The sequence below is a fragment of the Suricata suricatta genome, chromosome 6 (genome assembly GCF_006229205.1).
Source record: "Suricata suricatta isolate VVHF042 chromosome 6, meerkat_22Aug2017_6uvM2_HiC, whole genome shotgun sequence".
In the NCBI taxonomy this organism is placed as follows: Eukaryota; Metazoa; Chordata; class Mammalia; order Carnivora; family Herpestidae; genus Suricata; species Suricata suricatta.
In genome coordinates, this window is record NC_043705.1 from 35,608,760 (window position 1) to 35,635,051 (window position 26,292).

At 36.4% G+C, this 26,292-nt stretch overlaps 1 protein-coding gene across 4 annotated transcripts in view; it reads left to right on the forward strand.

Moving 5' to 3' along the window:
• RBM27 (RNA binding motif protein 27) overlaps positions 1 to 25,716 on the forward strand; it is a 75,467-nt gene extending 49,751 nt beyond the window's left edge. For all 4 annotated transcript variants that reach the window (XM_029942190.1, XM_029942192.1, XM_029942191.1 and 1 more), the window contains 10 exons: positions 461 to 614; positions 4,131 to 4,427; positions 5,760 to 5,900; positions 11,022 to 11,141; positions 12,036 to 12,110; positions 12,251 to 12,415; positions 13,126 to 13,230; positions 13,352 to 13,543; positions 23,418 to 23,528; positions 24,731 to 25,716. In XM_029942190.1, coding sequence (XP_029798050.1) covers positions 461 to 614; positions 4,131 to 4,427; positions 5,760 to 5,900; positions 11,022 to 11,141; positions 12,036 to 12,110; positions 12,251 to 12,415; positions 13,126 to 13,230; positions 13,352 to 13,543; positions 23,418 to 23,528; positions 24,731 to 24,814 — 1,444 coding nt within the window. In that variant the 3' untranslated portion in view covers positions 24,815 to 25,716. The remainder of the gene's footprint in view (positions 1 to 460; positions 615 to 4,130; positions 4,428 to 5,759; positions 5,901 to 11,021; positions 11,142 to 12,035; positions 12,111 to 12,250; positions 12,416 to 13,125; positions 13,231 to 13,351; positions 13,544 to 23,417; positions 23,529 to 24,730) is intronic.
• Positions 25,717 to 26,292: the final 576 nt, after the last annotated feature.

Here is a 26,292-nt window from a genome sequence, read left to right on the forward strand (position 1 = left end):
AGCAGAATATTAATAATAGGTATTAGTAACTTGTATTTACTATAGGCTCAACCCAATATTGAGAATTATTGAGACACTGGAAAGAACAGAGAAGAAGAAACTTCTGTACTATTACAGAAGTTGAAAAACACACCTTTGGGGAAAAAATAAATTAATGTTCTTTCTTTGCTTTAAAGTTAGATTCCTTGGTAATGCTAGGGGATCTTTTTAGCATATTAATTTTAATCTCATTTGGGCCTCTTTCTTTTTGTGATCTTTGGCTATTCAGTCTTCTTTCTCTCAACCTGTTCTCTTCCAATGTAACAAGGTCAATGAAAATTATTTAGTAATTTCTGAGGAATGTAAGAATGTCTTACAAATGACACTTTAATACATAGAAATTTTAAGTTTTTTGTGGATCTGTCTCATGGCTAGGCATAAGGTGAGGGAATTAATCAAGCTCTATTAATATTCCTTTCAGGCAAGGGAATAACAGTCAGAGTAAACCAGGATTCTTGAGAAAGAATCAGTATACAAACACCAAATTAGAAGTCAAGAAGATCCCTCAGGAACTGAACAACATTACCAAGCTCAATGAACACTTCAGCAAGTTTGGAACTATTGTGAACATCCAGGTAAATGTGACTAGGTTGCTGACAGATTAGGAGGGTATTATCTTTGAAAATACTCTTTTAACAGTTCACTTTGCTTAGACAAACCGGTAATTAATCTCGTAATCTCTCCTAAGTGTTCTAAGCTCCACTATATAGCTCTGTACCCAACTGTATGATGAAATTAAGCTCAATTTGTTTTTGTTTTTATTTTTTAAATTCATTTGTTTATCTGCAACCTCTTCCTGAAAGACACTGAGGATGGTTAGTATATTTTTGTGCATAGTGCTATCTCTGGACAAATGACTTTTTAATCTGCTTTAGTATTCTAACTAGGTAGGTAAGATTTTTGGTAATTATTAAGGTAATTTTGTCTATTGAGTGACTTTTGTTTTTTTTTTTAACTTTTTTAATGTTTTATTTATTTTTGATACAGAGAGAGACAGAGCATGAGAGGGGGAGGGTCACAGAGAGAGAGAGACACAGAATCTGAAGCAGACTCCAGGCTCTGAGCTATCAGCACAGAGCCCAACTCAGAGCTCAAACCCATGAATGTGAGATCATGACCTGAGCCAAAGTTGGAGACTTCAACCGATTGAGCCACCCAAGCGCCCCGTGACTTTTATATTATAGTGAAAAAGTAATTGGTTAAGGATGGTTGTAATCTTGAAAATTTAGGCAGTGTAACATGTCATCTAACATCATGTAAATTGTAACTTGTATTTTGCTGTCTACTTGCCACATATTCCAATTTATGTATTTGTGTTTGGGTGTTATGTTGTAACCGAGAATACTTAAAAGTCCTCATTAATTTGCACTTTGAGTAACCCCTGATGGTTAGTGTTGGTCATCAAACCAAAGTATGATTTCTGTAACTGAGTTTAAGAAAGTAGTATGGGGGGGCGCATCTGGATGCTCAATAGGTTGAGCATCCAACTTTGCCTCAGGTCATGATCTCATGGTTCCTGTGTTCCAGCTCCATGTTGGGCTTTGTGCTGACAGCTCAGAGCCTGAAGCCTGCTCTGGATTCTTTGTCTCCCTCTTTCTGCCCCTCCCCCACTTGCACTCTGTCTCTTTCTCTAAAAAATAAATATAATATTAAAAATCAAAGTTTTATTTTAAAAAAAGGCATCACCCTTAGGTCACTGCAATTAATCCCTGTGCCCTTCCCCCTCCAGTCTATGTACTCGTCCAGTGTGTAGAGGTGTGCCGTACTGGACCAGCACTGTTGAACACACTGGCTAAATATGAACATGATAATCAGGGTCCTGACCTTCATGCAGCTGACTTCCGAGAGCAGACAGAGAACAAACAAGTAAAACAGGTTGTAAATACAGTACGGTAATTAAGTAATGGAGGAGGGGAACTCAGGAAAAACTGCTTTGAGAGGTGACATTTAAGTTGAGACCTGAAGAAAGTAGCATGAAGGGCTGCTTGGGTGGCTCATTCGGTTAAGCATCTGACTTAGGCTCAGGTCATGATCTCATGGTTGCTGAGTTTGAGCCCCGCATGAGGCTCCATACTGGCTTTGCAGAGTCTGCTTGGGATTCTCTTTCCCTCCCTCTCTCTCCCTCCCTCCCTCCCTCTCTCTCTCTCTCTCTCTCTCTCTCTCTCTCTCTCTCTCTCTCTCTCCCTCTCCCCCTCTCCCCCTCTCCACCCTTCCCCTACTTGTGTATGCACTCCCCCTCAAAAAACATAAATAACAAAAAAAAGTAGTATGAGGAAATTTGATATTTCAAAGAATTGAACCAAAATTCTCTTTTTGAGAGATTTTTGAGCAGTGTTTTTCCCTGAGTATAGTACATGTTTAATTTTATAGATAATTGGAAATCCATTAAACAAAAGTGAAAAAACAAATCACCAGAATCTCACTGCATTACAATAATAATTATTAATCTTTTGATGAAAAGACATACTGTATTTATATGGAAGAACACACATACACACACAGACCTGTTTTTTTAAAAATACTTTACACCCTTCAAGAATACGAAATCATATCAGATGTCTCTGCCTTGTTCTCCTACATGTTTCCTAGGTCATTATTGTTGATGGGATTTAGAAAAATTAGGTGGCTTAATGTAGTTTGGTATATTAGTCTTGTCAGATTGCCATCAGAAGTAGCAGAGAGTAAGTGGCTTAAACAGCAGATGTTTATTTTGGGGGAAGTCAGAAATCACGGTGATGACCCCTTTGGTTCCTGGTGAGGACTCTTTCTGCTTTGTAGTTGGCCACTTTGTTACTGTGTCCTCAATTGTGGAAGGGGAGAAAGATCTCTTCCTCTTCCTGTAAGGCCTCCAGTACCCACCCTGATAACCTCATTTAACTTTAATTACCTCCTAAAAGCCCTGTCTCCAACTGTAGTCACACAGTGAGTTAGAGTTTCAGCATAAGAATTTGGGAGTAGGGGCCTAAATCAGTCCATAGCAACAGGCCTGATTTATTTACTGTTCTTTGTGGTTGAGGATTTCTGTTGTTCCTCTTATTTTATATAAGAACAGTGCTGTGGTGAGCCTCCTTGTTGCTAAACCTGATGCATTGCTGAATTATTTGAGCCGCCACATTGTTTGCAAAAAGGGTTGTGCTAGTTGATCCTCCCACTGGGTTAAAGCCCATCAACACTGTAATGTGGATCTATCAAAATGTTTTTAGCCAGTTTTATAAGTGAAAGATTATACTTGTTTTATTTTGCTTTTCTTTTTTAAAAATAATTTTTAAAAGTTTATTTATTTTGAGAGAGGTAGAGCATGAGCTGGGGAGGGAGGGAGGGAATCTCAAGCAGGCTCTGCAGAGTCAGCGCAAAGCCTGATGAGGGGCTCATACTCAAAAACCTGTGAGATCAAGATTTGAGTCAAAATCAAAAGTCAGACGCTTAACCCACTGAGCCACTCAAGCGCCCCTACTGGCTTTTTAAAATTACTAGGTAGATTCTGATTTATATAGATCATTTGCAGGGTTTTTGGATATGCCTATTGATTGTCTTTGCCCATTTTTAATGAAGGCATTTATAATAGTGCTCTTCCAAGCCACTGCTTGTCATGTATATCAAAAACACTTCTTCTCTTCATTATTTAGTTTAGGGTATATTTGGACTGACAGATTTGAAATTTTTATGTGATAAAATCTACTGCTCTTTATCTTTATGATCCTGTTTTTATAGGTATGCATAAAAAGGTTTTCCAAACACTCAGATTATACAGCTACTCACCTTTTTTTCTTGTGTGTTTTTAGTGGTTGTTTTGTTATGGTAAAATATTTCTTTCTCTGGAGTTTATTTGGAGTAGGGTATCAGGGAGGGGTCTAACAACTTTTCCCCAAGTGGTTAGGTAACATTACCTGGATTCTTTATTGAATAATCTTTTTTTGTATTTAGTTTTTTAAAATATGCATATTATCTTTTAGGGTGCTGGAGAACTAACAAAGCTTTGAGAATGGATTTCAGCAGGCTCTTTTCTGCTTCTGAATTCTTTATCAGAGTTTGCATTTAACTGTTTACTAATTTCTATGCTTTTTTGTTGTTGCTTTTGTTTTTTCTTACAGGTCGCTTTTAAGGGCGATCCAGAAGCAGCCCTCATCCAGTATCTTACCAATGAGGAGGCCAGGAAAGCCATTTCAAGTACTGAAGCAGTCCTGAACAACCGCTTCATCCGGGTTCTGTGGCACAGGGAGAACAGTGAGCAGCCAGCGCTGCAGTCCCCGGCACAGCTGCTCCTGCAGCAGCAGCAGACGCTCAGCCACCTGGCGCAGCAGCACCATCACCTGCCGCAGCACCTGCATCAGCAGCAGGCGCTGGTGGCCCAGTCCCCTCCCTCCACGGTCCACGGCGGCATCCAGAAGGTAATCCTCTGGTTCGCAGACAAGGAGACTCCCCTGGTCCCACTCTCTAGGTCATTGTTCGTCAGTGTGTGGTCCGTAGGTCTTCTGCGGTAAAGCTGCTCAGTTTGATCTGCAGACCAGGAGCATCTCATCTCCTGAGAACTTACTACACACGCAGTTTTCTGGACCTCAGCCCAACTTACTGTCAGAATCGCTGTGGTTGGGACTTAAGCATCTGTGTTTTAACAAGCTCTCCACTTGATTCTTAATGAACCCTAAATTTTGACAAGTAGACTTCTACCAGAATTACTTACCTGGGTACAGATTCTTGGGCCTTATCTCCGGAAACATACAGAGTCAGTCTCTACATAGGGGGCCCATAAGTCTACATGTTTAAAGAAATGCTCTTAGTGAATCTTCTCAACACTAAAATATTGTAATAACTACCACCAAACAACTCTGAATCTAGGACTTTTTCTTTGTTTTGTGTTAGACTCAGTCATCCTTGTACCTTCTTGTTTTTCTGACTTTTTTCCATGTAGAAAACTCTCTTTAAACTTTTAAAACTTTAAAACTGAAATGTAAGCTCTGAGAAAATGGGATTTTGCCTGTTTTGTTCCTTCTATCTCTTGTGCCTAAAACGAGGCCTGGTACATTTTGCTCAAAGGATACTTGAATGAACAGATGGAGGAAGTAGAGAGCAAACCACTATGCATTAGAGGCATTCCCATGTTGATGATAATGATAATTTTTTCCTAGTTCTCTTGTTTGAATTAAATGCATTCAAATTTTTTTAAAGTATTCCTTACCATACGTAATCTTAACTCCAGCCATCATCCTTTTTATCTGCACCTAAGCCTGCATTTCTTGTGTCTATTTCCCACTTCATGGTAGAGTCCAGAGGCAAGTTCTCTCCCTAGATGTAGGCTGAATAGCATATAAAAGTGATCCATTAGACTGTATTCTGTTAATGTAGCCCAACATTGCATTATGTTTTTGGGGTGTCCATATCACACTGTTACTGGTATGAAGCTTCTCTCGTTCAGAACCTCCAGATCCTTCAGAGCATTACATATTAAAGGGAACATTTAAAAAATTATTGGACATTTTTATCTGTATGAGTTTATATACATATGCATGCTTTTTGATATGATATATTTCAAACATCTATAAAATAGATAAATCACTCATTTGTATATCTGCCACTAAAAAATAAAAACTTAGAGATAATAGGATCACCCTCCCTTCTCATTTCTTTATTTTCTTCCCTAGGGTAATCACTAGCCTGAAATTGTATTATTCCTGGGCATTTAAAAAATTTCTATCCCCTATGTGTTTATTTTGTGTGTGCAGATGATGAGTAAACCACAGACATCGGGCGCATATGTTCTTAACAAAGTTCCTGTCAAACACCGCCTTGGACACACAAGTGGTAACCAGAGTGATGCATCACACCTGCTGAATCAGTCAGGTGGTGCTGGAGAGGATTGCCAGGTATGTATTTCTGTGACTCTCTGATTAATGAATTAATTACTTTATTTATAATTTTTTAAATGTTTTGTTTATTTTTGATACAGAGAGAGACAGAGTATGAGAAGGGGAGGGGCAGAGAGAGAAGGAGACACAGAACTGGAAGCAGGCTCCAGGCTCTGAGCTAGCTGTCGGCACAGAGCCTGATGCGGGGCTCGAACCCACGAATGTGAGATCTGACCTGAGCTGAAGTCGGAGGCGTAACCCACTGAGCTGCCCAGGCGCCCCTATCTATTTATAATTTTTAATGTTTATTTTTGAGAGAGAGAAAGTGCTTAGGTGGGGGAGAGTGAGAGGGAGGCACAGAATCTGAAGCAGGCTCCAGGCTCTGAGCTATTAGCACAGAGCCCATCACAGGGCTTGAACTCATGAACAGTGAGATCATGACCTGTGCCGAAGCCAGATGCCTGACCGACTGAGCCATCCACGTACCTTGATCCTCAAATGTATTTAAAATTGTTTAGTGACTCAGAGAAATTAACAGATTCCGTTGTTTCTTCAGTTGAGGTAAATGTGACAGCTAACCGAAGTGTGGAGGGTATACTAGCCTAATTTCCATGATATGGCCAGAAATAGGCTAATTTTTTTTCTATTCAAAGCTAAGTAGGAATTTGAGAATTTGAGGAGAATATAGTGAAAAAGACTCTGTCATAATCAAAAGTCACACTTTGAAATGTATTTTAAGTAGTTTCTTTTGCTTTTAGGAATATATCTGTATAACAGTAACTCTCCACATGGTGATTATTTCAAAGAGGCCTTGGAAAATTCTGAAAAAGAACAAGGGGGTGGGAGGCTTAACCCTACTAGACATTAAAAAATGTGAAGTCTGTGTTACTAAGTCAATTAATACGGGCACATGAAGAGATAGACCAGTGGAATAGAATAAAAGACGAGAAATAGACTTGCAAATAGGAATTTATTAGATATCATCACAGTATCTTAGGTCAGTGGGGAAAATACGGACTTTTTGTTTGATAAATGGTATTTGGATAAGTGAATAGTCATATAGAAGAGATAAAATTAGATCCATTTTTAAAATTACATAATAAACTAGGATAATTTCCAAAAAGATCTGAGAATTTAGATGCTGATGGAAATGCTAAATGTTAACAACCTCCATGAAAGTAAATTTGGCATTGTATGACAAAATTATGTATGCATTTATTCTAAATCAATAATCCTCCTTCTCAGAATGTGTGCCAAAAGTACATTTGTCAAACTATGAAAAAGTATATGTACCAGGCTAGTATTTGTAGACTATGAAGCGAAAGACTGGAAACAATCCAGATGTCCATCAGTAGGGGACTAGTTACTTAAAATGTAGTACAGTAGCATAAGTGCAACCTTACAACAGGATGAGAAATATCTTCCTTTGTACCATGAGGTGATCATGGGGATATATTAGGTACAAAAAAGAAGATGGTACAAAACCTATAAGTATAAGCAAGTAGGACCATTGAACACCTAAGTATTTGATTAATAGGAGAAATAAAATTCCTAAAATTAATTAAAAAATTTTTAGGGGCTCCTGGGTGGCTCAGTCAGTTGGGTGGCCAGCTTTGGCTCAAGTCATGATCTCATAGTTCGTGGATTCTGGCCCTGCATTGGGCTCTGTGCTGACAGCTAGCTCAGAGCCTGGAGCCAGTTTCAGACTCTGTACCTCCCCCTCTCTCTGACCCTCCCCTGCTCGCGCTGTCTCTGTCTCTCAAAAACAAAAACAAAAACATTAAAACAAAAAAAATACATACCTTAATTTGAAATAAATAAATAAATAATTAATTTTTTTAGTTTCTAAAATTTAAATCTTGGTGGTTATGGCAAAAATGGGAGAAACAGGATAACTTTGTCTTGTAGATTTGTCTTGGAACCATATAAATGCTGCATTTAGTCATAATATAAAATGAAAATAATCTCTAAGAATTAAAAAATGAAACAAATGAACTAGTATGTTTGCATAGAGAATATTTTTTAACGTTTATTTATTTGAGAGAGAGTGTGAGCAGGGGAGAGGCGGAGAGGAAGAGAATGAATCCCACACGATTACGCAGAGCCCGACGCAGGGCTTGATCTCACAAACCACAAGATCATGACCTGAGCCAAAATGAAGAGTCAGATACTTAACTGACTGACTGAGCCCCATCCACATGCCCATAGAGAGTATTTTAAAACACAGCTACTTGACTTTATGTTAATAATGAGATGAACCCTCATGGCAAAAAGCAATTTTAAAAATTATTTTTCAGCAGTCATGTTATTCTGAACAGTTTGTGAGCATTGTAGGAAAATCAAATGAAGAATTATATTGGTGTCACTGACAACTGAGGTTTTCAGTGCGGTTCAGAACACATATATGGTAGATTAAGTAAAAACACTGTTGTCTTTTGTTTGAATTGAGTATGGTTGAACAACATGGGTCTGAATTGTACAGATCCACCTAAACATGGATTTTTAAAATAAATACAGGACTGTAAATGTATTTTCTCTTATGATTTGCTTAACATTTTTTTTCTATAGCTTCTTATAAGAATACAGTATATGAAAAATATAACATAAAACTATGTGTTAATTGACTGTTTTATGTTATTGGTAAGGCTTCTGGTCAGCACTAGGCTATTAAGTTTTGGGGAAATCAAAAGTTAAATATGTAGATATTTTATTCTTTGTGGGGGGTGTGCATGCCCCTTAACCCCTGAGTTATTCAAGGATCAGCTATGTTGTTACACATTCACATAGTTTTATCTTAAAAAAACAGTAACCAATAGAAAGCTCCAAAACATTTCTTAATTCTATTCACTGAAAAGGTGTAGAAATAATAATCAAGGGGGTAATTACCCCCTGTCCCCTCCCAGGCACTCAGAGGAACCAAGGGTTTTTAAAGAAATGGCTGTCCCCAGATCTGGGGCTGGCAGTGTTCCAGATGACCGTAGAATATTTTGTTCAGCGAAGTTGTCAGCGATCTCTGGAATCCTGTCAAAGACTGAGAAAATGTCATAAGGGCTCTAGATCTATTGATTTGAAGGAAATTCAGAGGACAGGGGAACATGTTACAGAGTCTCATAGAATTCTGTGGTGAATGCTGCAGAATGAATGACCTAGTTTCTTCAACAAACAGTTTGCAAGGAAAAGAGAGATGGGAAAGGAAATGGTATCAAAAGAGACTTTACAGAGATCTAACCAGTCACTGTAGGTGGACCTTAATAGATCCCAATTCAAATGGGAAAAAGTGTTTAGAAAATTATACAATCTTGATATGTGACTATCTAATGATAGTAAGGAGTTATGATAACTATGATGATGATGGTATTGTTGTTATGTTTTAAAAAGAAAGGAGCCCTTAGTTTTAAAGATGCAGCTGAATATTTACATGTAAACAAACATAGAAACATAGTGTTTGGTATGAATGTTGGGATTTACGTAAAACAAAATTATAGTAGTCTTCGCTTATCAGTGGGGATATTTTCTAAGACCCCCAGTGGAGGCTTGACAGCATAGATAGTACCAAATCTTATATGTACTATGTTTTATCCTATACATACATACATATCTATAATAAAGTTTAATTATAACTTAGACACAATAAGAGATGAACAATGATAATATTAAAATGGAATAATAATATACTTTAATAATATACTTTAATAATATACTTTAATAAAGGGGAAGTCAGTCAAAATACTGTACTATATTCATTTTTATTGTGATGATGTGAGATGATATAATAAATGCTTATACATAAGGTGAAGTGAGGTGAATAGTATAGGCATTGTGATGTAGTGTTAGGCTTCTAATGACCTTCTGACAAGTCAGAAGGTCATCTGTTTCCAGACCGCTCTTGACCTTGGTTAACAAACCATGGAAAGCCAAACTGGATAAGGGGGATCTACTCTACTTAAAGTCCTGATAATTGTTGTGTTTAGTGATGGATATACATCATCTTTGTAATATAACTCTTTTGTTTCAAAAATTATATTTTAAAAAGATAGCAAAACAAAGATAATTAAAGATTTGGAAGTCAGACAGCCCTGATTGACTTGAGCTGCCTCTTAGTAACTGTGTTAGATAACTTGAGAGCATTGGTTTCTTTGTCAATAAATTGAATTGCTATAGGGATTAAAAAATTTCATGTTATTAAAGCATGGAAGGGGAGTGTTAAATACATACTAAGTGCTCAGTAAATTGTAGGTGTTGCTGTTTGTGTTGGGAAAGACTTGAACCAGAGAGATTGTACTGTGCCAGGTAGCTCTGCTGTGCCTTAAAGAAGGGAAGATTAACTGGAGAGTGGTCTGTTCAGAAAGGGAAAGGAATCTAAATACCAAAACCAGCACAGTAAGAACGGCCACCACTCTGCTTTGTAAAGTCAAACCTGTGAGCTAACCACTTGTTTTATGTTTGATTATAAACTCATACAGCATTTGATTTAAATAGATTATGATTACAAAGTGCTTTAATGCTGTGTTAGGTGATTTGGAGGAGGGTTTAAAGAATCTTAAAGAATCAGATATCTTATTAGTCTTAACCAAGAAGGAAGGAAAACTAGAATGAGGCAAAGGCTATAATTGGTAAAGAGGCTGCAGCCATTGCTGTTAGCCAGGTTAGAGAGAGACTCAGTCATTTTTACCATTTGGATAGTATTCCTGTTTTGTTTTGTTTTGTTTTTCTCTGTTCAGTCATGATTGTGGGTTGTGGATTTGATTTTGGTTTTGTCTTGATCCATCTTGGTCACAAGAGTGGGGTTTGTTGTAGGTTCATAATCTGTGAAATTGTTTAACAAGACAGTAAGGCCTCACTATGAGTACAGGCCTACTCCTAGATATAAGATTCTAGATATAAATGGCTGCGGTTCTTTTTTCTCTCAATTAAAAATATTCAAAGAAGGATGTGATTGCATTCAGAACCAACATTATTGCTAAAATTTTTGTTTTTGTATTTGAATTACAGTTGAATTTATGTATACATAAAAACTAATTTTATAAATGAGGTTTTTAAAGTAAAGTTTAACTCCTGGGGGAAAAAAAAGTGCGTGCAGTCTTTCTAAAAAATTACTTTAAAGCATTTCTAAGATTTAATTATACTTGTGTTTCGTAGATCTTTTCAGCTCCAGGCCATCCAAAAATGATTTACAGCTCCTCAAACTTAAAGACGCCTTCAAAACTTTGTTCAGGGTCTAAAGCGCATGATGTTCAAGAAGTTCTTAAAAAGAAACAGGTAACAGCTTTGCTTCTAATTTCCTTAAAGAGGGAAGGACCATTGAATTCTTCAGCAATTTTATTAACACATTTGAGTAGTTCATGTTATGGAACTACATTATAATATTTATCTAGCTGCTGCTTGATGCAGAATACATTTGAAAAAAAGGTGAACAGACAAAAAGGTATTTTGCAGAGGCTGCATCAAGCACAGGGAAGAATTGTTTTCTGTGTAAAAATAAACACTGAGTTGTCCTGTTTTGTTATTTTTCTCCAAGGTTAAGAAGCAGTTTTATTTCATTATTTCCTCTTTTAATTCCTCTCTTGCTTTGTAAGTTAGACAGTGTTTTACACAAAGTATAGTTTTTGTGTAGTTCATATGACTTCTGAGTTTGTCATCTTAGATATAAACTCATATAGGATATTTTAAATCAAATAGATATTTATATGTATTATTTCCATATAATTGGAGATTTGATTAACGGAGGGGTGGTGGGTAATATTTTCCTGGCAGAAATCTGTAGAATTTGGTGTCATTTTTGTTCCCTAGCCTGCATCTCACATTTTTTAATCTTGAAACTTGAAAAATAAAGGATGTCTTATTACATTGGCAAGTGGAAACAGCTCTTGTTTTTCCTCATACATACATTCAAGTCATCCAAGAATAATTGTCATAGGTACAGCTAATTAGCACTTAGCATTTTAAATATTTTTAAAAAAACACTTATAAAGTCTTCCATAGAAAATGTATTTAATGGTTTCATCTCTGGTTTCATTGATTAGGAGTGATATTTGTCTTGTATAGCATACGAATGACCCAGAAGAAATGATTTCTTCATTTATCAAATGTATGCTGGTGTATCATTGGCAAATTTTGTTATTTGTCACTAATTTTTAAAATCTACTTATACAGGAAGCAATGAAGCTACAGCAAGATATGAGGAAAAAGAGGCAAGAAATGCTAGAAAAACAAATAGAATGCCAGAAGGTAAGACAAGAGCTCATTATTTGCTGGAATTGATTTCTACAAGAGATTTTATAGATATCCTTCACAGTAAAGTTGATAAGGGTTAGTTATATTAAAAATTACTAAGCATAGTTTTTTACTTTTTTATGTTTATTTTATAGATGCTAATATCTAAGCTGGAAAAGAACAAAAACATGAAACCAGAAGAAAGAGCAAATATAATGAAGACTTTGAAAGAGCTTGGAGAAAAGATCTCACAACTGAAAGATGAGCTAAAAACATCTTCTACAGTTACCACACCGTCTAAAGTTAAGACAAAAACAGAGGTATATCCGTTTTCCATTCCCCGTAAGATTGTTGAACTTCTGGCATACGCTTGGTGCTCTGAGAGCACAGCTGGAGCTCTTAGATAACCGGTAGTCTTAACAGGGAGACACAGTAACAGTTTATTTAAATGTTCCTGCAGATGCTGTGTACTGTCTTTGAAAGAGGTGCTAATACCTTGTTTGAACTGAATTTATGGTTTCCTTTTCTGAGGATGAAATTGCTAGAGTGATGGTAAAAAAAAAAAGGCAATGTTTCCTATTTCAGCAATTGTTTCTCTAATTTGTAATATAGTGGAACCATCCCTTCAAATATTCAGAAGGTGTCATTGGGCTTAATACCAGTTATGTAGGTTTTATTTATGTTTTTATTATTATTGACTTTTTCCTATGTACTTATTTTGCCCCATCAAGTTTGACTTATGGCTCCTTATTATTAGAAAATCACTCTCAGCTCCCTCTTCTCATTTGACTGTTTCTAGAGTCTAATTTTTAGGCCATCTTAAGCAATAATACTGCCTCTTATTTTTACTGATTTCACTATATTCTCTGTATGTTTTCATAGTTAACCGTTCTTAAAACACTCCAGTTTATTGCATCCTCTCATTCTCCTTTTGCCAAAAGAGATGGCTGTCATTCTTGAAGTATGATATTCTGAGTAAGATCTTGGAAGTTATCTAACCAATACATTTTTACTCTTAATTTTTCCAAAGGCGCAGAAAGAACTATTAGATACTGAACTGGACCTTCACAAGAGGCTATCCTCAGGAGAAGACACGACAGAGTTACGGAAAAAACTCAGTCAGTTACAGGTTGAGGTGAGATTAAAGAGGAGTTACTGACCCACCACATTTAACACCTCAAAACATACTTCCCCCTCCTCTCTTTTCCAAGGTTCACTCCAGCCGTGTGTACTACTTCTTCCCTCTTGTTCTTCAGGCCGCACGGTTAGGCATTTTACCTGTGGGTCGAGGAAAGACCATGTCCTCTCAAGGCCGAGGAAGAGGCAGAGGCCGTGGAGGAAGAGGAAGGGGCTCCTTGAACCACATGGTGGTGGACCACCGCCCCAAGGCACTAACAGTAGGGGGATTCATTGAGGAGGAGAAGGATGAATTGCTTCAACATTTCTCAGTAAGTTTTCGGATTTGGCAGATATCAACTCTAAAAGCGCTGTATTCAGCATTTTCTTGCGTTCTGTATAAGTGTCAAGTGTTTTATAGATTAGAAAATCAAGTTGTAAAAAATGGGTATTAGCACATTCTTATTAATATATTTGAAGGTCAAGAGGCAGCCCAAGCTTTGTAATTCCATAATACTCCACATAAATGCGTTTGTAGTGACAAGTTTTCCAAAGAAAATATTTGATTTTTGCTTTAGGGTTATTACATGGCTTACCAGGTGTTCATAGTCAATACATGAGTATAATCTGGGACGAAGGCAGAATTCAGAGAAGAATTTATTAGGATAAGAGACACATACAGTTACACTCTGTATATGGTGGCAGCCACTTTTAGATACTGCAAATAGAGATTTGCTGCAGGTAACTGTCTTTAATTTGCTTCATAAACAGAATATATTTGCTTCTCAATCACTCATTCATCCAGTTAAATACTGAGTGTTATTTGTGCTAAAGTGTTTTCATCCATGATCTCATTTCATCTTAAATAACTGTATAAAGGGCATGTGAAAGCCCATGTGTACAGGTAGAAAAACTCAAGTTTAAAACTTAAAAGTGAGTCAGACATATAGAAAGGTCATAAGTTAGTAAGTGTCTGAACCAAGTTAAAAATACAGTTCAGTATTAACATCTGGGATCCCTATTCATCAAGCACCTTTTTTTTTGAGAGAGAACGTTTTCGACCCTATTAAGTGTTAAAGATGGTGAAGGAAATCTTTTTTTTTTTTTTCCTTAATGTTTGTTTATATTTGAGAGACAGAGGCTGTGTGTCAGCAGGGGAGGGACAGAGAGAGGGAAACAGAATCTGAAGCAGGCTCTAGACTCTGAGCTGTCAGCACACAGCCTGAAGCCGAGCTTGTACTTGTGAGCTGCAAGATCATGACCTGAGCTAAAGTCAGATACTTAACCAGCTGTGCCACTCAGGTGCCCCGATGGTGAAGGAAATCTGAAAGAGCAAGACTTCACTCTGATTGAGTTTGATGCCCCTTAATCCTATTTCTCCCTGACTTTTAGAGAATGGTGGGTTGTTCGAGTGTCCAGATTTGAGAACTGTGCTAGCAGCATTCTGGTTACTGTTGATGCAGTTTCATTCACTGGTTTGTCAAGTGGGAAACCAGCTTTATGTATTTATTTAATTTTTTAAATTTATTTTTTAAGTTTTATTTTATTTATTTTTTTTTGAGAGAGAGAGCCCAAGCAGGGGAGTGGAGGGAGAGAGCAGAGACAGAATCTGAAGCAGGCTCCAGGCTCTAGGCTCTGAGCTGTTAGTACAGAGCCTGACGCGGGGCTTGAACCCAGGAACAGGAAGCTATGGCCTGAGCAGAAGTCAGATGCTCAACCCACTGTACCACCCAGGTGCCCCTGTATTTATTTATTTTAAATGTTTATTTTTGAGAGAGTGAGTGTGCGTGTGCACGTCCACATGAGTGGGGGAGAGGGAGAGAGAGGAAGACAGAAGATCCAAAACAGTCTCTTTGCTAACAGCACAGAACTCAGAAACCGTGAGATCTTGACTTGAGCTGAAGTTGGATGCTTAACCGACTGGGCCACCCACACATCCCAGGAGACTATCTTTAAAGTGACTCCTTGATAAGTAAAGAAGAGAATATATGGAGAGGGGCACTACACATGTGTAGGCTGTTGTTGTGGAGGGTGGGTGAATGTTGATTTTTGTCTTTTAAAATTAGGTGTATAAAATTAGAATCTCCTTGCCAAATATTTTGGACATTTAGACCAAGTGCCAGCTCTGTGAGGCAGTAGTGAACTAAGTAAGCAGAATTGTTGTAAATTTGACTTTCCAGAAAGTGCTAGTTACAAAAATGAGAGGTATGTAGATGTTTAAGTTTGAACCCACAGGTCATGCTCACGTAGATCTCTTTTCTTCTTAGAAGTAGAATCATTTTAGAGCATCTGATAGTAACCAATTTTGATGGAAACACATTTGATAAAGCTGAAATATGGCCTTTGGTTTGTGGAAAGGGGTATGTCTAAGCACTTGGGGAAGGAGCAAATGAAGGAGGTGAGGCAGATGGGGTAACTTCAAGAAGGAGACATCGCCATCAGTTTTGATGGTATTTTGTTGTGTTGATAGGATGCTATCGGACAGTCTTGAATACTAGATATTTACCCTGGTAATCCATACTTGGGCAGTGTAGTATGTTTTCTTTGAAAGAACTACAGAAATACATATGCCTAGACTATTGTAAATAGATGTAGCAAGCTTAAACGTCTTCTTTGAGGTCTTCTGTCTCCCTCAAAGACAAAGTACAAAGGATATTTTCAGCATTCTTTCATTGTCCTTAATGATCATGGGTGGGCCGTATATGTATGAAAGGATGATAGAATGTTTTGTTTTAGTGAAGCTCTTCTGGAGTGTGGGAGGCGCTAATTCTGGAGTCTTCTCGTTTATTCTTGTATCAAGTAATCTGCTTTTACACATTTATCATAAGGGAGTTATTATGGTTGTATGCAAACAAGGGCTTGTAAGGATGTTCAGTGTAGCACTCCTTGTTATGGTAAAAAGGGACAATCTAAATGCTTAGTGGCCTTGTGTTACTGCTGAAAACATGTTTTTAAAGACAAATGACATGAGACAATTCTCAGAATTGACTTTTAGGTTAAAAAATAGTGGCATACAAAATTATACACAAAATTAAAGTCTATTAAATTTTTAGTTCTGAGTTGGCAGAATTCAAGTTAAGTTTTCATTTTTTCCTTTTAAGGACCTGTCTTCTGTGCTTTCAAAATGAACAGTGACTACGTTTTTAATCAGAGTTTTTAACATCATATTCACTTTTAGGATGAAATATTAGTGTTTTTATACTATTATTTTATTCAAAAGTTATTTTTTCATGTTTGTTTTGAGAGAAGGAGAGCCTGAGGGGAGGAGCGCAGAGAGAGTCACAGGCAGGATCGTGACCTGAGCTCGTCTCAAGAGTCAGATGCTTACTTGATTGAGCCATCCAGGGGCCCCTATACTGTTTATTTTATTTAAAAATTTTTTTAAATATTACTTGTTTTTGAGAGAGAGAAAGAGCATGAACAGGGGAGGGGTAGAGAGAGAGGAAGACACAGAATCTGAAGCAGACTCTAGGCTCCAAGCTGTCAGCACAGAGCCCAATGCGGAGCTTGAACTCACGAACTGTGGGATCATGACCTGAGCCAAAGTTGGATGCTTAACCAACTGAGCCACCCAGGTGCCCCTGTACTATTTATTTTAAAGCCAAATTTGAAGATATGTGTTTATATTTGGCATGTAGATTGCAGATACTTCTGTAAAAACTAGGGTAAATTAAAGAATATACATATTTAAAATTTGTGGTGTGTTTTACATACAATGAAAGCTATATGTAGCATAAAACATGTAATATATAAAGAAGGTAATAGCACATTATCGGTGGTCAGCAGAGTTTTTCTGTAACAGACCAGTTAGCAAATATTTTAGGTTTTTGTGGTATGGTGAAAGAGAATGGTCTAGTTTCACTCTTTTGAAAGATAGTGTCTTCCATGATGTTCATTGAAGAAAACTTGGAAAGCATTCAGTTACAGAAAGAAGAAAACAGGGGCGCCTGGGTGGCTTAGTCGGTGAAGTGTCCAACTTCGGGTCATGATCTCATGGTTCATGGGTTCGAGTCCTGCATCAGGCTCTGTGCTGACAGCTCAGAGCCTGGAGCCTGCTTAGGATTCTGTGTATCTTTCTTTCAAAAACAAAATAAACATTAAGGGAGGGAGGGAGAAGAAGGAAAACAACCTCATAAACCTTAGATTCTTTTGATTTTTTTTTTAATTTTTTAGTTTTTATTTTCTTAGAAGTTGTATATGTGTATCATTTGAAGAGTCAGATGAACTTAACATCCACCAGGTGGTTAATCATTTTCTTACTCTATTTCTCCCCAGTTTCTATTCTTTAAGAATGTCTACTTCTAAATCTTTTAGCTGATTTCTGGGGGTATTTTTTTCATTTCTAAAATATTTTTGCTGCCATTTCTTGATTTTAAAATTATAAGCATTATATATTTAATCCTTCTGCTTCTGAGCTCCCAATTTTTTTTAGCTTTATTGTGTTTTCTCTTTTTTTTCTTTTGGATTTATGCCTCTAAAAATAAATCAGTTTAGTATCATTGCATACTATCATATTCACCTTCTGTCTATAGCCAGAGAGCATTATAAATCTTAAGAAAGTAATAGGTTTAGAAGTCAGAGTTTCTGTACCTCCCGAAATATTTATGTAATTCATTCAAATTTTTATGTTCTTATTGGCAAGAGCCTCTAATTGCTCTCTCCTTCTTCATTCCTGGACCTTCAAGTAAGACACTGGAATACTTCTGCTGTAATTACTAAAGACTTACCACATGTGGTTAACTTTCCCTGTATCCTCTCTAGGTAGGGATTTTACCCTTTCCTATCTTCCAAGTGTGTGGAAATATATTTGAGAGTTCTACTGTATATGGAAGTGATACCTTATCATTTGAAAGATAATTTTCCTTTGTGTTTATCAGAACAAAAGTTCCCCTTTCTCTGGACTTAATATTCAGGGAAACTTTTCTGAAAGGCACTTCAATATTGCCCTTCTTCAGACCTTTAGTAATGGTGGATCTTCATGAACTACTGATTCGTACTGCTTTTTGATGGTTTGAGTATTTCCCATTTTGTAACAGTGTTACAGACATCTTACTGGATTTGGCGTTTGTGAGTGAAATAATTTGTTATATAGGATAGTCCTGTACATGTTAAGACCTTCAGCACTCCTGGCTCCCACCTACTAAATGCCAGTAAATGCTCTTCAGTCATTGTGACACCCAGAATGCCCCCAGAGTAATCTCTCAGTTGAAAACCCTATTTTACATTAGTTTGTAGGAGGGAGACGGTTATATCAAAGGTGTGCATATTTAAAATTTTAGGACAGCTTGCCAAATAACTCTCTAGGAATGTTGTACTAAGTTTTACTTATAGTGACATTGGAAAAGAGTGCCTATTTCCCTGTGTCCTTGGTAGCACTTTGAGTTTCATTTTATCTTATTTGCTGGTCACATAATTGATAAATGATGAGTGACAGAATTGGCATCAGTTTTATGATGTGGGGAAATGGTTGGGTTAGATGAATTTCTAGTAACTTGTGCCTCTCAGTTCCAAGTACCTCTAAGTTACTGCATATAACTAAGTTTCATTGATGGTATATATTTGATTTTCTCATATTCATATGTATATTTGTATGTATTATTTTATTTGAATTACCTTATATTTTAAGGAGCAGCACACATTTACAAAGTATAAAAGAAATTTAAAAATGTAGGGGTGTTTGAATGGCTCAATCCATTGAGTATCCAACTCTTGATTTCGGCTCGGGTGATGATCTCACAGTTCAAGACCTACATTGAGCTCTGTGCTTACAGTATGGAGCCTGCTTGAGATTCTCTGTCTCTCTGTCTTTCTCTCTCTCTGCCCCTCCCCTGTGTTTCTCTCTCCCTCTCTCTCGCTCTCCCTCCGTCCCTCTCTTTCTCTCTCAATAAATAAACTTAAAACAAAAAAAGAAATGAAAGTATATGCAGTATACAGGTTTCCTTCTATATCCAGGCATTGTTTCACTGCCTGTAGGCAATTACTGTTATCTGTTTCTCACATATCTTCTTGAAGATAATTTTTTCTGTATATATATATATATATACATATATATATATGTATATATATGTATATATATATAATTTTATCTCTAACCCAAATGGTGGTGTGCTATACAATACTTTTGCATATGCACTTTGCATCTGTGTTAGATTGTTATTAGCGATTATTCTATCCTAGTGCATGTCGTGTTGCTCTCTTCTTAATGGCTACGTGGTATTTCATTGCATAGATGTGCCACACTGGATTTAAACAATCTCATGGTGGGCTTCCTGGGCGGTTCAGTTGGTTAAGCATCTGACTCTGGATATCCGTTCTGGATATCTCACTGTCATGAAATCAAGCCATGAGTTGGGCTCCATGCTGGGTGTGGAACCTGTTTGGGATTCATTCTCTCTCTCTCTCTCTCTCTCTCTCTCTGTGTGTCAAAATAAACTTTAATCTCATAGTGATGGACATCTAACATTTCTCATATTTCATTATTTCAAGCCATATTTACAGATATGTATGTTAGATAATATATATGTGCATATAGAAAAATTATGTATTTTACTAGATAGGTCACATTTTAGAGGCCAATCTTAAAGTTGTTAAAGTATTTTTTAATAAAAAAATACACCTAAGTGGTTAAAAATATGGCTAATAAAAAGTAAAAATCTTCACTTTTTATTCATCTCTGCCTACTCTTAAAAGATAGTCACTGTTCTTAGATATCTTTATAGAAAAAAGTTAGGAATATATGAATACATACACAAAATCTCACTTGAAAAAATATACCAAAGTGAGGATAAATACAGAGCTGCGTTGCATACCTTTTTAAACATAAATATCTTAGCTGTTTGATATATTTTTTAAATTATAAGGATAATAATTTAAAATACTTACTGAAACAAACTGTAGAAACGTATATAGTTCAGTGATTTATTAGAAAGTAAACTTCCATATACCTACCCCTCAGGTTAAGAAAAAGTAAACTCACAGCATCCTCCTTGCCCCCTTCTAGTCACCTTTTTCTCTCCTCAGAAAAGTGACCCATACCCTCACTTTCTGATAATCATGTTCTTGGTTTTCTTCTACAGTTGATCCTCATTATTCATGGATTTTGGATTTGCACATTACCCTGCCTAGTAAAATTTTTTGTAAGATCAAACATCAGTGCCCGAGGTGCTCTTGTGGTTATTTGCAGATATTGGCAGAGCTGTGAAAAATGAGTTACCTGATGCACACATTCCCAGTGAAGTTCAAATAAGGTGCCGTGCTGCCTTACTGTTTTAGCTCTCATACTGTAAACAAGTGTCCTTTTTGCAGTGTATTGAGTACCACGTTTTTCTCATTTTTGTGGTTTTCATAGTTGGTTTCCGTATTTGAGATGCCCCGCCCCCCCGCCTCCCTCCCAAGTATAGTTCTCAAGTGCTATGTGTAAAGTTCAAGAAGGCTGTGGTGTGCCTTAGGGTGAATACACACGTGTTAGGTAAGCTTCGTTCGGGTGTGGGTGCTTTTGGCCATGAGTTCAGTGTCCATGAATCAACAGTGTATTTTAAATAAGGAGTCCTTAAAACATAAAACAAGGTTTACGTATTGGTGGTTGAAGAAAATGTTTTGACCAGAGGCTCATAGGAACCTAGCCCTCCTCTGTTTGCCTGAGCAGCAGTGACTGGGTGTTTGTAATTCAGTGCTTGCAGCGAGCTTAATACAACCAGTGCAGATCATGAGAGTCATCTGTGTTGTGTCACCTAAATGCGCGTTCCTTAATAGTACGGTAGTACTCTATTTAAAAATTTGCATGAATGGAACCACATGCTCTATATTCTTATCTGTCTTTTTTCTTAACATTATTACATTTGTAAGATTCATACATGTTGATAGATATAACAACAGGTTGCCATTTTTATTGCTATATAATTTTCAATTGTATAAATACATCACTTTTTATTTTTCTGTTTTCTTGTTGATAGGTATTTGGGCTATTTTCACATGATTTTTATGACTACCTTTGATAGGAGCATTTTTACTGATCTTTCAGCATATATGTATACACATTTATGTTGGATACACATGGAGTTGTCACGTGAACTACATCAGTGTCATTAGTTTAGATACCCACCAGGGTATGTGGGAATTCTTGACATGGTATTACTAAAATACATCTTTATTCTAATCATTAATCTTATTTATTGTTGTAGGTTAGACTGTGAGAGTTATTCTTAATTCCTGACTACATACAAATTAAATTTCTCATTTTCTTTGAATATTTTTTATACAGTACATTTAATGCCCTAAAATTCCCTTTGGAGGACAGAACTGCTACCCTCTTTGGAAGGCAACCCAGTAAATATAGGCTAAAAAAAAATCTATATTGCTTTCTGTGATTATAAAAGTAATAAATCTTTTTTAAAAATTCAAATAATTAAGTTTAAGGATCTGATGTGTTACATGGTGACTATAGTTGATAGCATTATATTGTATAATTGAAATTTGCCAAGGGAGTAGAACTTAAATATTCTTCCCCCCCCCCCCAAAAGGGAAAATACATGAGGCAATGAATGAACTGAACAGGGAGAATCTTTCCACAGTGCATATGTATATCAGATCATCGTGCTTTACACTTATAAATATCTTAACAGTTTGTCAGTTACGTATCAGTAATGCTGGAGAGAGGAATTCACGTAATACAGAGGTGAAGAAAATAGTGAAAGGGGCTCTTTTAATTGGGCTGTGTATATTAAAAGAGTAAGGGCAAAGGAGGTGGCCTACACACATTACCAGATTTCCCCCCCAGGTATATTGAGATCTAACTGACCTACAACATCATATTAGTTGACAATATACACATAATAATTTAACATATATACATAGAGTGAAATGAATACTAAAATAAATTCGGTCAACATCCATCACCTTACTACATAGTTAGAATTCTCATTTTCCTTGTGATGAGATCTACTCTTAGCAGCTCCTGATTTTTAAAAGATGGTAAATGTATATTTGGATGGGGCGATTTTGCTACATAGTTTAGTATGTCCTTTGAGTTAAAATGTTTGGTGTCAGGTTATCAACATTACCTCCATGGAGGTAATAAGAATTTTTCCTTAGATCACAGGCCTATTTCTGGTCATACTTGTTCTGTCTCTGGCCTAATGTATCCTTTTAATAAGCAGTGATCTGAGTGTTCTATGGAAACATTTGGCAAATGCTTACTGACATCAGCATTTTTCTTAGAAAAACTAGAGTGAAACCCCAAATTTAAAAGAACCCTTCTCTTCAGTTTTTCAGAATTGAACCCAGAGTTGGGAATATTCTACAATCTGGCACCATTGATAGGAATGCCTGAACTTTCGGTTATTGAAACTTTGGGTCTCTATTCTTTTGTCTCTGTTGCTTTGTCTTTAAAATTTTTGCTTTCTCTTAATGAAATTTGTTGTGAAGAAAGAAATTGATGGTATTCCCAAGAAATACATTTGAAATTGAGAAGTTTTACCTTGAGTTAGGATAGTAGGTGTTTGATTAACACTTGTTGAGTGTATAGAATGGGTGGGTACTTGTCATTGTAGTTTGGCATCTCAGAAGAGGAAGTGGGAATAGCTTTCCCTCTCTGGGGCTATAAGAGGTGCTGTGAGATCAACAGGTGTTAAAAAAAATCACTTCTACTTTTAAGTTTTCAGTCTATGGAGATTATCAAAGCTAATGGTCAATCATTGTTTTTTTCCTTAATATATATTTATTTATTTTTGGGGGTGGGGGAGCAGAGAGAAGGGGAGAAAGAATCCCAAGCAGACTCTGCAGAGTCAGCACAGAGCCCCACAATGGGGCTCGTTCTCACGAACTGTGAGATCATGACTGGAGCCAAAATCAAGAGTCAGACACTTAACTGGCTGAGCCATCGCAGGTGCCCCTGAAGCCCAGTAATTGTATTAAGGTAGTATTTGTTGTTCTCATCATGACTTTTGTAAGTAGAGTGACTATATAACGAATCATCTAAACCAAGACAGATCCTAAAGTTAACATGACACAGATCCAAGTCCTGGACTATCTGGGCAAAGCAGTACATATTACATATGGTTCTTTAATTATAAGGGACTTCACTTTTTCTAGCTCTTACTGGAGGTTGTGTTTAGATCCATTTTAACATTTTTCTCCCCAAGTCATTATATCTTCAAATAGCCTACAATTTGAATATCAACTTTTCTGTTTTTCTGAAATCTATTTTAGACTACAAACCAAGGGTCAAAATTCAAAGACCGTCGGCTACAAATATCATGGCACAAGGCCAAGGTGCCTTCTGTATCCACTGAGACTGAGGAGGAGGATGTCAAAGAAGAGGTAAATTTAATGATTGAAAATAAGTGCTGAATTAGATTGTTTCTCAATTAGTAATTTTGTGGACATTGAAGTAAATAAAATAAATTTTAAAATAAATATGGTTCTTTCATGCACACAGTAACCAAAGACTAGTCTAGAAGTTTATTAAAGAATCAGAACAGGTACAGACATTAAAAAAAAAAAAAAGCTCTTTGGGGTGATATTTTCTCGTAGAGGAGAGACTTTTTTTTTTTTTTCTTTGCATTTATTTTGGCTTTATTTGGGCCCTAGAAATTTTTATTCTGGTAAATGAGAATATGGACAAAATACATTTTAACTGGTTGTTTTAGCTTTTTGTGTATTCATGTTCCATAAGTAATAGATTTGAGTTTCTTGTTTTCCTTCTGTGTACAGTTAGCTAAAACGAGAGTTAAGGAAGTGGGACGAAAAAGGGAAGAAATAGGAAGACCAAGGACTTAAATCAAGGAAACTCTTAAAATATACGAAAAATAATTTCACTTTTTACTCCCACTTCTAATTTTTTGATTGAAAGAGGCACTTAGCCAACATTGCATGTTATTCCTGATGCGTCATAATTTTGGTTTTAAAAGATGTTAGCATTTATGATTGATCAAGAGTCTCCTGACCATGTGGGCAATTTTATAAAACAAAAGCAGGAACATTTCCTATGTTAAAAAAAGAAAAAGAAAAGAAGAATTGATATTTTGGGAACGTTTATAGATATCTCTACTTTGTGAAAGATTGTAGGTTTTTATACAAGATTGGGAATGTTGGTGTCAAGGGGAAGTTCGTATCTTCTCCATCACAGATAATTGGATATTAGAAGAAAGGTTTAGGAGTTTGGTCATATATTTTAAGTTAATGGAATAAAATAAAGTTTATTTAATTATTTTTATTAATTTTATCAGAAACATTTTGTAGATATTTTTTCTTTTACTTCTACTTAACATTCGTATATTATTTTATTTTACTGATGATGTTAGAATGGAAATATGTTAAAACTAGCACGCTTAGCAGGGGAGGAGAATATGCATGCATTTAAAAACTGTTGTGTGTGTTTTTCCCCGCTGGGTAATCTTTGAGTGTGTTGCTTGTAAATCCCTCCTAAGTTTCATATACTAGTCTGTTTGTCCTTTGGCCTAAGAAGTATTTTACTTAACTTTCGTGTACCATTAAGCAGATTTTACCTTTTCGTTCTTCAGGAAACAGAAACCTCAGATTTGTTTTTGCATGATGATGATGATGAAGATGAAGATGAATATGAGTCTCGTTCATGGCGAAGATGAAATCTGATTTGAGCTGTATAATTTTTAGGAATATTGTTTAGAAGAACAACTTTTTAAAATTATTTAAAGAAGTCAATGAGCCAAAAATTTTTTTTATTTTTCTTTTCCACACAGTAGGTTTAAGGACAGCAAGTTTGCTATTTAAACACATCTCATAACTGTTCATGATATTAAAGCACCAAAGGCCTAGTGACTTTTACACAGTTGTGAAGATCCACAGGGATGATACAGATAATCTCTAGAGCCTTATTTTCCACACCACCTGTTTTGTTGCTATTGGTGTTGGATTATGATGTAAATGACAGGGTGTTCAGAAATTTTATTTTGGATTATAATCTGCTGATAAAAGTTCATTAAATGTCAAAATTGCCTGGAATCTCTTAACTCTCAGCTATTATGGGTGGGACATCAGATAGAAGGAGATGTTTGTAATTAAAATACCCTTTTGCTTTCAAGAGTTGTCTTGGAAGAAAAGTAAATTTATTTTAATTTTTTTTTTTACTGTGGAGGAGCCCAGTTTGTATTCAGTCTAAATTTTTGAGGGGGGGTGTTTATGTGCAGTACAAGTACTATTTTAGTGTAAATCATAACAAACTCTGTATTCTTAAATGCCATAAGGCAACGGTAGCTAGCTCCGTGGTATTTTCATTCTTTCATCATATTAATTCTCCTGGACTCGTGCTCCTGATCCTTAGCCTGCTTTGAAATTCGTGAGGATGGGTTCAGTTGGTCCTTTTTAAAAATAATCCCAGAGTGTAAAAGGCTTTTGCCTATTGCCCCTTTCTTGTTCCCATTTTATTTCTCTTGCCTTTTTATTAATAGGCCTGACTTACCCACTATTGAGATAAGTGATTCTTTTGGACCACCAAAAGTCAGTCCCCAATAAAAAGTTTAAACCAGCACCTTGATAAATAAGTGATGTTTTGATGAGAATGATGGAAGGATTTGCGGGGGGAGAGAGTCACCAGCTTTTCGTTTTTCATTTTTCTTTTTTGAAGCTTCAGTTTAGTTAGTAGTCACATAAAAGGGTTAAAAAGTGTCTGAAATTCTTTTCCTAAATTTAAACTATGATGGTGAGGTGACTGGGGATAGGGTGGGGGTGGGGTGGGGTCGGGGGCTGGGTATGCTAGTAATAAATGGGAGTCATAACTTGACTTTGATCAGATGACTTTATATTTTCATAATTTTGTAGCTTGTTGCTATCCATGAACATATGCATCCTTCAATAGACAGTTTCCTTCACTGTGTGCATTTTTACTGTACACTGTATAGAATAGAGTATCTGTTAAGTAAAATATATATGTAAATTTATGTCCTTGTGTTCTGAATGTTAGATGGAAAAGCAGAGGAGCAACACTACACTGTATTGACCCCTGGGAAAATAAAGTGATTAATGTACATAGGATGTCACTTTTTCAAGGATATACACATCTATGTTTTTATATATGTGTGGTGTGAAAATTTGAAACTTCCTGTTG